We start from the raw sequence: 12,701 nt of genomic DNA on the forward strand, positions 1-12,701 counted from the left end.
AATATTAGTTTAAAAATGGCGATGGAGAAACTAATGTTGTTAAAGATAGACAAATCTCAAGGACCCTAATCTTAAGGCACAACCTTAAAATTAGAGCTAGGCCGTTCAGGAGTGATGTCAGGAAGCACTTCTTCATGCAAAGGGTATTTAAAGAAGTAGCTAAAGAAATTGTTGATGCGTTAGTCATGATATGAACATTAAAACAAAAGAAATAGGAGCAGGAGTAGGCCATACGGCCCCTCGAGTCTGCTCCGCCATTCAATCAGATCATGGCTGATCTTCGACCTCAACTCCACTTTCCTGCCTGATCCCCATATTCATTGATTCCCCTAGAGTCCAAAAATCTATCCACCTCAGCCTGGAATATACTTAACGACCCAGCATCCACAACCCTCTGGGGTAGAGAATTCCAAAGATTCACAACCCACTGAGTGAAGAAATTCCTCCTCATCTCAGTTTTAAATGGCCGACCCCTTATCCTGCAACAATGACCCCTAGTTCTAGATTCTCCAGCCAGGGAAAACAACTTCTTAGCATCTACCCTGTCAAGCCCCTTAGAATCTTATATGTTTCAATGAGATCACCTCTCATTCTTCTAAACTCCAGAGAGTATAGGCCCATTCTACTCAGTCTCTCCTCATAGGACAACCCTCTCATCCCAGGAATCAATCTAATGATCTTCCAAAATAGTCTTGATTCAAGAATTGTTCCCTTGGATTGGAAAATTGCCAATGTCACTTCCCTATTTAAGAAGGGTCAGAGAGATAAATTAGAAAATTACAGGCCCATTGGTTTAACGTCAATTGTGGGGAAATTACTAGAATCTGTTATTAGGGACAGAGTGACTGAGCATTCGGACAAATATGAGCTGATCAGAGAGAGCCAGAATGGATTTGTAAAGGATAAGTCATGTTTAACGAACCTAGTTACATTTTTTGAGGAGGTAACTAACATGGTAGATAAGGGAGTGTCTATGGATGTTATTTATATGGACTTCCAGAAGGCTTTCCACAAGGTTCCACACAAGAGACTGTTAACAAAAATGAAAACCCATGGAATTGGAGGCAACAGATTGGCTTGGATAGGGAATTTGTTAGGAGGTAAGAGACAGAGATTTGGGATAATGGGTACGCACTCAAATTGGCAGGATGTGACTATTGGTGTCCCCCAGGGAACTGTATTTGGTCCATAGTTTTCCACTATATTTATAAATGACTTGGATGAAGGAATAGAGAGCCATCTATTTAAGTTTGCTGATGACGCTAAATAGATGGCACAGTTTATCGTGTAGATGGGAGCAGAAAGTTGCAAAGGGACATTGATAGATTAAGTAAGTGAGCAAAACTGTGGCAGATGGAGTTCAATGTGGAAAAGTGTGAGTTCACCCACTTTGGAGCTAAGAAAGATAGATCAGAATATTTTCTAAATGGCGAGAAGCTAGGAACTTTGAATGAGCAGAGAGATTTAGAGGTCCAAGTACAGAAATCACTAAAAGCAAGTGGACATAGAATCATAGAATCATAGAAGTTACAACATGGAAACAGGCCCTTCGGCCCAACATGTCCATGTCGCCCAGTTTATACCACTAAGCTAGTCCCAATTGCCTGCACTTGGCCCATATCCCTCGATACCCATCTTCCCCATGTAACTGTCCAAATGCTTTTTAAAAGACAAAATTGTACCCGCCTCTACTACTGCCTCTGGCAGCTCGTTCCAGACACTCACCACCCTTTGAGTGAAAAAATTGCCCCTCTGGATCCTTTTGTATCTCTCCCCTCTCACCTTAAATCTGTGCCCCCTCGTTATAGACTCCCCTACCTTTGGGAAAAGATTTTGACTATCGACCTTATCTATGCCCCTCATTATTTTATAGACTTCTATAAGATCACCCCTTAACCTCCTACTCTCCAGGGAATAAAGTCCCAGTCTGTCTAACCTCTCCCTGTAAGTCAAACCATCAAGTCCCGGTAGCATCCTAGTAAATCTTTTCTGCACTCTTTCTAGTTTAATAATATCCTTTCTATAATAGGGTGACCAGAACTGTACACAGTACTCCAAGTGTGGCCTCACCAATGCCCTGTACAACTTCAACAAGACATCCCAACTCCTGCATTCAATGTTCTGACCAATGAAACCAAGCATGCCGAATGCCTTCTTCACCACCCTATCCACCTGTGACTCCACTTTCAAGGAGCTATGAATCTGTACTCCTAGATCTCTTTGTTCTATAACTTTCCCCAACGCCCTACCATTAACGGAGTAGGTCCTGGCCCGATTCGATCTACCAAAATGCATCACCTCACATTTATCTAAATTAAACTCCATCTGCCATTCATCGGCCCACTGGCCCAATTTATCAAGATCCCGTTGCAATCCTAGATAACCTTCTTCACTGTCCACAATGCCACCAATCTTGGTGTCATCTGCAAACTTACTAACCATGCCTCCTAAATTCTCATCCAAATCATTAATATAAATAACAAATAACAGCGGACCCAGCACCGATCCCTGAGGCACACCGCTGGACACAGGCATCCAGTTTGAAAAACAACCCTCGACAACCACCCTCTGTCTTCTGTCGTCAAGCCAATTTTGTATCCAATTGGCTACCTCACCTTGGATCCCATGAGATTTAACCTTATGTAACAACCTACCATGCGGTACCTTGTCAAATGCTTTGCTGAAGTCCATGTAGACCACGTCTACTGCACAGCCCTCATCTATCTTCTTGGTTACCCCTTCAAAAAACTCAATCAAATTCGTGAGACATGATTTTCCTCTCACAAAACCATGCTGACTGTTCCTAATTAGTCCCTGCCTCTCCAAATGCCTGTAGATTCTGTCCCTCAGAATACCCTCTAACAACTTACCCACTACAGATGTCAGGCTCACTGGTCTGTAGTTCCCAGGCTTTTCCCTGCCGCCCTTCTTAAACAAAGGCACAACATTTGCTACCCTCCAATCTTCAGGCACCTCACCTGTAGCGGTGGATGATTCAAATATCTCTGCTAGGGGACCCGCAATTTCCTCCCTAACCTCCCATAACGTCCTGGGATACATTTCATCAGGTCCCGGAGATTTATCTACCTTGATGCGCGTTAAGACTTCCAGCACCTCCCTCTCTGTAATATGTACACTCCTCAAGACATCACTATTTATTTCCCCAAGTTCCCTAACATCCATGCCTTTCTCAACCGTAAATACCGATGTGAAATATTCATTCAGGTTCTCACCCATCTCTTGTGGTTCCGCACATAGATGACCTTGTTGATCCGTAAGAGGCCCTACTCTCTCCCTTGTTACCCTTTTGCCCTTTATGTATTTGTAGAAGCTCTTTGGATTCACCTTTGCCTGATCTGCCAAAGCAATCTCATATCCCCTTTTTGCCCTCCTGATTTCTCTCTTAACTCTACTCCGGCAATCTCTATACTCTTCAAGGGATCCACTTGATCCCAGCTGCCTATGCATGTCATATGCCTCCTTCTTATTTTTGACTAGTGCCTCAATCTCCCTAGTCATCCAAGGTTCCCTACTTCTACCAGCCTTGCCCTTCACTTTATAAGGAATGTGCTTACACTGAACCCTGGTTAACACACTTTTGAAAGCCTCCCACTTACCAGACGTCCCTTTGCCTGCCAACAGACTCTCCCAATCAACTTCTGAAAGTTCCTGTCTAATACCATCAAAATTGGCCTTTCCCCAATTTAGAATTTTAACTTTTGGGCCAGACCTATCCTTCTCCATAGCTATCTTAAAACTAATGGAATTATGATCACTGGTCCCAAAGTGATCCCTCACTAACACTTCTGTCACCTGCCCTTCCTTATTTCCCAAGAGGAGGTCAAGTTTTGCCCCCTCTCTAGTCGGGCCATCCACATACTGAATGAGAAATTCCTCCTGAATACACTCAACAAATTTCTCTCCATCCAAGCCCCTAATGCAATGGCTGTCCCAGTCAATGTTGGGAAAGTTAAAGTCCCCTACTATTACCACCCTATTTTTCTTGCAGCTGTCTGTAATCTCCTTACATATTTGCTCCTCAATTTCCCGTTGACTATTTGGGGGTCTGTAGTACAATCCTATCAAAGTGATCTCTCCCTTCTTATTTTTCAGTTCTACCCATATGGACTCAGTGGGCGAACCCTCGGATATATCCCCTCTCACTACTGCCGTGATGTTCTCCCTAATCAAGAACGCAACTCCCCCTCCTCTCTTACCTCCTGCTCTATCTTTCCTATAGCATCTGTACCCTGGAACATTGAGCTGCCAGTCCTGCCCCTCCCTTAGCCATGTTTCAGTAATAGCTATAACATCCCAGTCCCATGTACCCATCCATGCCCTGAGTTCATCTGCCTTGCCCATCAGACTTCTTGCATTGAAATAAATGCAGTTTAATCTAGACTTCCCTTGATCTTTGCCCTGCTTTCTCAGACCATCTGTCCGGTCATGTTCTGTACACTCTCCCTTACTGCATTTTGTTTCTGTCACCACTTTATTTCCCACTGACTTCCTGCATCGGTTCCCATCCCCCTGCCACATTAGTTTAAACCCTCCCCAACAGCACTAGCAAACACTCCCCCTAGGACATTGGTTCCAGTCCTGCCCAGATGCAGACCGTCCAATTTGTACTGGTCCCACCTCCCCCAGAACCGGTTCCAATGGCCCAGGAATTTGAATCCCTCCCTCTTGCACCATCTCTCAAGCCACTGGTAGCAATCCTGAGATTACTACCTTTGAGGTCCTACTCTTTAGTTTAACTCCTAACTCCCTAAATTCAGCTTGTAGGACCTCATCCTGTTTTTTACCTATATCGTTGGTGCCTATATGCACCACGACAACTGGCTGTTCACCCTCCCCCTCCAGAATGTCCTGCAGCCGCTCCGAGACATCCTTGACCCTTGCACCAGGGAGGCAACATACCATCCTGGAGTCTCGGTTGCGTCCGCAGAAACGCCTGTCTATTCCCCTTACAATCGAGTCCCCTATCACTATAGCTCTGCCACTCTTTTTCCTGCCCTCCTGTGCAGCAGAGCCAGCCACGGTGCCATGAACCTGGCCACTGCCACCTTCCCCTGGTGAGCCATCTCCGCCAACAGTATCCAAAACGGTATACCTGTTTTGGAGGGAGATGACCGCAGGGGACCCCTGCACTGCCTTCCTACTCTTCCTCTGTCTGTTGGTCACCCATTCACTATCTCCCTCAGTAATTTTTATCTGCGGTGTGACCAACTCACTGAACGTGCTATCCACGACTTTCTCAGCATCGCGGATGCTCCAAAGTGAGTCCATCCGCAGCTCCAGAGCCGTCAAGCGGTCAAACAATAGCTGCAGCTGGACACACTTCCCGCAGGTGAAGGAATCAGGGATACAGGAAGGAGCCCTGAATTCCCACATCCCACAAGAGGAACATGACACGGCCCTGGGATCTCCTGCCATGACTTAACCCTTAAATTAGCTTAAGAACAACTACAGTGTCAAGAGAAAAAAAAAGGAAAGAAAAACTACTTACCACTCCCTTTAAGGAGTTTACTCCTTTAAATTGTTCTCAATTTAGAGAATGTTAACTACACTAGGGACCTTGATTCACTAAAAAATAAACGCTACTTCCTATAAGACCTGCAGACCTTCCCTTTCCTTTTACTTCAGTTACTGTCGATAAGGAGAAATACTCACCTGAACCTACTCACCAATCAGGTGCCTCCCCTGTGTCGCGTCCCGATCTGATTCCTGACGTCACTTCGAACTCGGTCGCAGCTCCGCTCGGCTCCTCTCAGCTGTTCTCAGCGCTCTGAAATCCCGCCTTTTATCGGACGCTCCCTCCGCTCGGCTCGGCTCCTCTCAGCTGTTCTCAGCGCTCTGAAATCCCGCCTTTTATCGGACGCTCCCTCCGCTCGGCTCGGCTCCTCTCAGCTGTTCTCAGCGCTCTGAAATCCCGCCTTTTATCGGACGCTCCCTCCGCTCGGCTCGGCTCCTCTCAGCTGTTTTCAGCGCTCTGAAATCCCGCCTTTTATCGGACGCTCCCTCCGCTCGGCTCGGCTCCTCTCAGCTGTTTTCAGCGCTCTGAAATCCCGCCTTTTATCGGACGCTCCCTCCGCTCGGCTCGGCTCCTCTCAGCTGTTCTCAGCGCTCTGAAATCCCGCCTTTTATCGGACGCTCCCTCCATTTAAAAGGCTAATGGAATGTTGACCTTTGCCTCAAGATGGGTGGAAGTTATGTTACAGCTGTACTGAGCTCTGGTTAGACCCCACCTGGAGTTCTGCATTCAATTCTGGGCACCGCACTTCAAGAACGATATATTGGCCTTGGAGGGGGTGCAGCGCAGATTCACCAGAATGATACCGGGGCTAAAAGGGTTAAGTTATGAGGACAGGTTGCATAAAGTAGGCGTGTATTCCCTTGAATATAGAAGATTAAGGGGCAATCTAATTGAAGTGTTTAAGACGATTAAAGGATTTGATAGGGTAGATAGAGAGAAACTACTTCCTCCGGTGGGAGAGCCCAGAACAAGGGGGCATAACCTTAAAATTAGAGCTAGGCCGTTCAGGGGTGATATCAGAAAGCACTTCTTCACACAAAGGGTAGTGGAAATCTGGAACTCTCTCCCCCAAAAAGATGTTGAGGTTTGGTCAATTGAAAATTTTCAAAACTGAGATTGTTAAATTTTTGTTAGGCAAGGGTATTAAGGGTTACAGAACCAAGGAGGGTAGTTGGAGTTAAGATACAGATCAGCCATGATCTAATTGAATGGTAGAACAGGCTCGAGGGGCTGAATGGCCTATTCCTGTTCCTATGTTCGCTCCTCTGTAATCATAACCTCCCGTTCCTGAATCCATGCTGGCTGTCCTTTAATAAGTTATGCATTTGTAAGTGTTCACCTATTAGTTTCCTTAAAGTCGTTTCAAAGATTTTTCCGATAACAGATGTTAAATTTACTAGTCTGTAGTTCCTTGTGTGCCTCTTGACCCTTTTTTTATTAAATGATGCATTTTGTTAGATGTTCTGAAGAAGGAGCACAACGGTCTCCTGCAGCCAGCTGTGAGTTCCTTGTGGCCTTCAGCACCTGTGTCCTGTAATGAGTAGGTCTCAATGCCTCTGTAACTGAGGCATTCTTTACCACTGGCTGTCATTGGAATAGAATGGAAGAAAATTGTGCAGGCAGTTTTTTGAAGTGGGCATTTGGAGGGAAGCTCTGCTTCCCCATTTTCCTCAGTTGGTCAGCCCAAAAATGGGCAGAAACCCAGGCCTAAGTGTTTTCTTGTTTTTTTCAACTTGTATTAGGGAGTCAAAGGATATGGAGAGAAGGCGGGAAAGTGGAGTTGAGGTAAAAATCAGATCAGCCAAGATCTCATTAAATGGCGGAGCAGGCTCGAGGGGCCGAATGGCCAACTCCTGCTCCTATGTCTTATAGTCTTATGGTATTTGCTCGTCTTTATAATCATCAAACATTTGCACGTGTCCACATCTAGTTTGTTGCCATTACATTGTATATATTGCAAACCTCTTCTTTTATGGGTAGTCCATTCCCAACCAAAATGGCTCCAATTGGCTAAAAATGTGTATTGTTCACATACCCTGAATGTTGGCCCAACTGGGAGTGTGAGTTTACTTTGGCGCTCATCCCTAGAAATATAGCTGCTAACAACCCAAACTCCAGAAAAGCCCTAAAATAACATTGTTTTGTTGTTTATTTCAGATATGAAGATGGCCAAGTGGGTGATACGAGTACAAACACACAAGAACCCAGCATTCATAAAGAAATCCTTCGGGTCATTGGAAACCAGACAGCAACAGGTTAAAAGAATCAAACATCATCACTGACTGGATCAGAACACCTTTTCTGGCTTTGAAGCTGCAGTGCAGTTTTGAACTAAAATATTAACAACCTAATTTCAAATGCACACAACATAAGATTTTGAATAACGCACTTTAATTTCCAGATTTCTTATCCGAACCTAACAACATTTTAGTAATGCCAAGTCTGAAGTGTTGGTGTTGTCAAACGTTAAATTGACTTTGTTACATTAGGTTTTCCTGGAAAAGATTTATTGGCCCTGATTTTATTCAGCTTTGGCACTGGTGGAACATTGAGCGTGAGATTGGGTGCAGTTGTGACCGGGTTGTACCCTGGTGCTAATTAGTTAAATTGTGAGTCTTGACAAAGTGCAGAACTGTGCAGAATCTGCGATGCGTGATATATATGGGGCTTGTGCCCCTCTGTATCCCTAAGTTGCCATGTAGGAACGCTGTGGAGGAAAGGCCTGCCTCAAGCATCGGCTGATTCAAGGAGTCATTTTCCTTCCACATTTATCAAGTGTTTTTCTTTATTCATAAATATCGCATAGTTTTAGGAATGCTGATATAATCCTGTCCCGTCAGGAACATGAGTCTGTTTTTAAAAAGTCAACGTGTGTTATAACGCCCTGGCTGTGCCAGCCAAACCGTGGTTTTATTTATGTTTTGAAAAAGATTATAATTACGATGACAAAAAGAAATTTAAAAAAACAAACTGCCTGGGGTGCTTTGATTGCAGGCCTAAGTGGAGCCAACCCCTTTCTAATACGCCACAGTGATGCCAACTTTTTATATGAAAAAGACCCTTTTTTAAACTCTTGGTGGCAATGAGCATCGGTGCTGGCAGCCACTACAAATTCCTTTTACACCAGAGTAAAAGTAATAAAATGTCAGAGCATTGAGAAATGGTATGCCAAAAGGTACATTTTTTAAATAGAGGTATAGTGCAGGATTTTAGCACATTGAGACAATAAAAGGTGGCCATTTTGATATCCTGACTGGTCCTAAAATACAACACTGTTCTTTTCTATAAAAGTGGCATATTTATGTTGAAAATAAGGATTGGTCTTCAAAGCTATCTCTAAAACGAGAAAGTTACTGTACTGCTGAACTGTTTTACCATTGGATCCAGCTGAAAAGTAGTTCTTTACAGACAGCACACTCTTGCTTCTAGTTCTCGGATGGAGCATTTGCTCTTAAACCTTTTAATTCTGTCAATGCTGAATTCCCCACTGATAACATTTCTATGTGAAGGTTTGCTGGGCTTTGGCGGGTACTATTTAAAAAGGAAGGGAAAAAAAGATTTTTAGTAACTATTTTGATCTAGTATTATATGATCTTTAAGTAAAGCATGTGGATGTGACCACATGGCATCAATTTGATGATGTCATCATCACATGACAGAATAATTGGCTTCTGTTTTGAAAAGTTTAATTTTGCAATTAAAGTTTGTGGTAATGTTGGGTATTATTTTATTCACAGCACAATCCCCTCTACAATCTGTCATGTAAGAAAGACAAAAATCATGTTACTCTTGGTTTTATTTCAGCCCTTTGAAAATAAATTAGGAAAGTCTTTGTTTATATTTAGTATTGTGTGTCACATGTTGAATTGTAGAGGAGTTCAGGCTGGAGAGAGTTATACAGCCCATGTTGCTATGTGTGTTATAACTGTGCAGACAGGGAAGTGATGGCATGAAGAGAGCATTGCAATGTCTGTATTTTTCATTAAAGTTGTTGAAAGTTACAGACTTAATCAAGATACAAGCACAAAACACTTTACAATGCTTACTCCACCCTTCTGTATCAAATACAATCAAAATCAACATTGAATTTGAAACCCTTTCATTACAAAGAGTTTTAGAAATAACATCCTGCAGATAGTTTGCCCTGTTTCACTACTCTTTGCTGTCTCCCTTCCTATTGGTGGTACTCACTTCAGCTTAAAATAATTTTTAAAAATTAAAATATCAGGTATGGAAAAAAATAAGTTTACAAATCAAACTTTCTTTGGATTTGAGATTGTTTAAAATACAAAACTCACATCCTTTGAATACACCTTACATTAACATTGTCCACTGCATTGTCTTAACATTCCTTATGTATCATTTAAAAACAGTCATTGTTGGTAACACTTTTCAAAATTGGAAGATGCATATTGTAAACACATGTTTGTAACAAGGAAGGTACATAATGTGAACTAATTCTTCAAAACAGGTATCAAAAAGATTTTCAACATATATTGTCTACTTGTACTTTTTTGCCAAATTGAGGAAGGTTCAATGAGACCTCCAGTCTTTGTCGTTTGGTACAACAGCGCACCAGCAGTTCATTGTTCATTGTTCTTAGTCATAGTTTATACTATTTTTTTAATTACATTTTTGTTCTGCATTTTTAGCATATCTCACTTCTTTCACCAAATCATGGTGTTTGTTCACACTGCCCTCTACCTACCAGGCAATGACCATCTCCAACAAGAGCGAGTTTAACCACTTCCCCTTGACATTCAACGGCATTACCATCGGCGAATCCCCCACCATCAACAACCTGAGGGTCACCATTGACCTGAAACTTAACAGAACCAGCCACATAAATACTGTGGCTACAAGAGCAGGTCAGAGGCTGGGTATTCTGCGACGAGCAACTCACCTCCTGACTCCCCAAAGCCTTTCCACCATCTACAAGGCACAAGTCAGGAGTGTGATGGAATACTCTCCACTTGCCTGGATGAGTGCAGCTCCAACAACACTCAAGAAGCTCGACACCATCTAGGACAAAGCAGCCCGCTTGATTGGCACCCCATCCACCACCCTAAACATTCACTCCCTTCAACATCGGCGCATGGTAGCTTCTTCAACAGCACCTCCCAAACCTGCGACCTCTACCACCTAGAAGGACAAGGGCAGCAGGCACATGGGAACAACACCACCTGCACGTTCCCCTCCAAGTCACACACCATCCCGACTTGGAAATATATCGCCGTTCCTTCATCGTCGCTGGGTCAAAATCCTGGAACTCCCTTCCTAACAGCACTGGGAGAACCTTCACCACACGGACTGCAGCAGTTCGAGAAGGCGGCTCACCACCACCTTCTCAAGGGCAATTAGGGATGGGCAATAAATGCTGGCCTTGCCAGCGATGCCCACATCCCATGAACGAATAAAAAAAACTTCTAGTATAATATTAAACCACCATTACAGTACTATCTGTGTGTTCACAGAACATAAGAAATAGGAGCAGGAGTAGGCCATATGGTCCCTCGAGCCTGCTCCGCCATTCAGTAAGATCATGGCTGATCATTGACCTCAATTCACTTTCCTGCCCGATCCCCATATCCCTTGATTCCCTTCGTGTCCAAAAATCTATCGATCTCAGTCTTGAATATACTCAACGACTGAGCATCCACAGCCCTCTGGGGTAGAGAATTCCAAATATTCACAACCCTCTGAGTGAAGAAATTCTTCCTCATCTCGGTCCTAAATGTCCAACCCCTTATCCTGAGACCATGTCCCCTAGTTCTAGACTCTCCAGCCAGGGAAAAAAATCCTCTCAGCATCTAACCCGTCAAGTCCTCTTAGAATCTTATTTGTTTCAATGAGAATCACCTCTTATTCTTCTAAACTCCAGAGAGTATAGGCCCATTCTACTCAATCATTCCTCATAGGACACCCCCTCTCATCCCAGGAATCAATCTAGTCAACCTTCATTGCACCGTCGCTAAGGCAAGTATATCCTTCCTTAGGTAAGGAGACCAATAATGTACACAGTACTCCAGGTTTGGTCTCACCAAAGCCCTGTACTAATGCAGCAAGACTTCCTTGCTCTTGTACTCCAATCCTCTTGCAATAAAGACCAACATACCATTTGCCTTCCTAATTGCTTGCTGTACCTGCATGTTAACTTTCTGTGCTTCATGTACAATGACACCCAAATCCCTCTGAACACCAACATTTAATAGTTTCTTACCACTTAAAAAATATTCTGTTCTTCTATTCTTCCTACCAAAGTGAATAAGCTCACATTTCCCCACATTATATTCCATCTGCCACCTTCTTGCCCACTCACTTAACCTGTCTATATCTCTTTGCAGACTCTTTGTGTCCTCACAGCTTACTTTCCCACCTAGCTTTGTGTCGTCAGCAAACATGGATACATTACATCGGTCCCTTCATCCAAGTCATTAATATAGATTGTAAATAGCTGAGGCCCAAGCACCAATCTTTGCGGCATCCCACTCGTTACAGCCTGCCAACCTGAGAATGACCCGTTTATCCCTACTCTCTTTTCTGTCCGTTAACCAATCCTCAATTCATGCTAATATATTACCCCAACCCCATGAGCCCTGATCTTGTATAATAACCTCTTGTGTGGTTCCAGGGCAGCTCCCAGGTCCTCGGTCAGAAACTGAGGACAACTATTCGGGCAATTAGCATTGTGTATTTAAATGAGGTGCAATTAATTGTGTTTGTTCAAAAATACTGGGGAGGTTGGTATGTTTACATTGAAAGAGTTAATAACTACAGTGACAGTCACTGATTCTGTTTTATATTTATTGTGGGTAAAATTCAACTTAGGTAAGGGCGCAAAGGAGACAGTAACGGATCAAAGTCAGTAGAAAAGAAAATTGAGCGGGGAGTATAATGGGCAGCCGATCCATTACCACCAGTCCTATGCCCCCTCCAAAGCAGAATTTGACCCTTTCACCTTTTTCTTATGTGTTAGTAATATGTGATACTTATATTTTTCATCTCTGCGTAACTGAGCTTTGGGTCTAGTACATAGTAGTATGAGCAGAATTCCTGTATGTTCATTCCAGATAGCATCATGATGAAGTGAGCATCAACCAATGAATTGCATATTTATTTCTTACTTTTACAGTAATAATGAAGTCTTTTTTATTGAAAGCTCCTT

At 43.3% G+C, this 12,701-nt stretch overlaps 1 protein-coding gene across 1 annotated transcript in view; it reads left to right on the forward strand.

The window, feature by feature from the left end:
• parp8 (poly (ADP-ribose) polymerase family, member 8) overlaps positions 1-9,537 on the forward strand; it is a 358,889-nt gene extending 349,352 nt beyond the window's left edge. Inside the window, exon 26 of the mRNA XM_067985593.1 lies at positions 7,694-9,537. Within this exon, the coding sequence (XP_067841694.1) occupies positions 7,694-7,796 (103 nt within the window). The 3' untranslated portion in view covers positions 7,797-9,537. The remainder of the gene's footprint in view (positions 1-7,693) is intronic.
• Positions 9,538-12,701: the final 3,164 nt, after the last annotated feature.

The sequence above is a fragment of the Heptranchias perlo genome, chromosome 1, assembly GCF_035084215.1.
Source record: "Heptranchias perlo isolate sHepPer1 chromosome 1, sHepPer1.hap1, whole genome shotgun sequence".
In the NCBI taxonomy this organism is placed as follows: Eukaryota; Metazoa; Chordata; class Chondrichthyes; order Hexanchiformes; family Hexanchidae; genus Heptranchias; species Heptranchias perlo.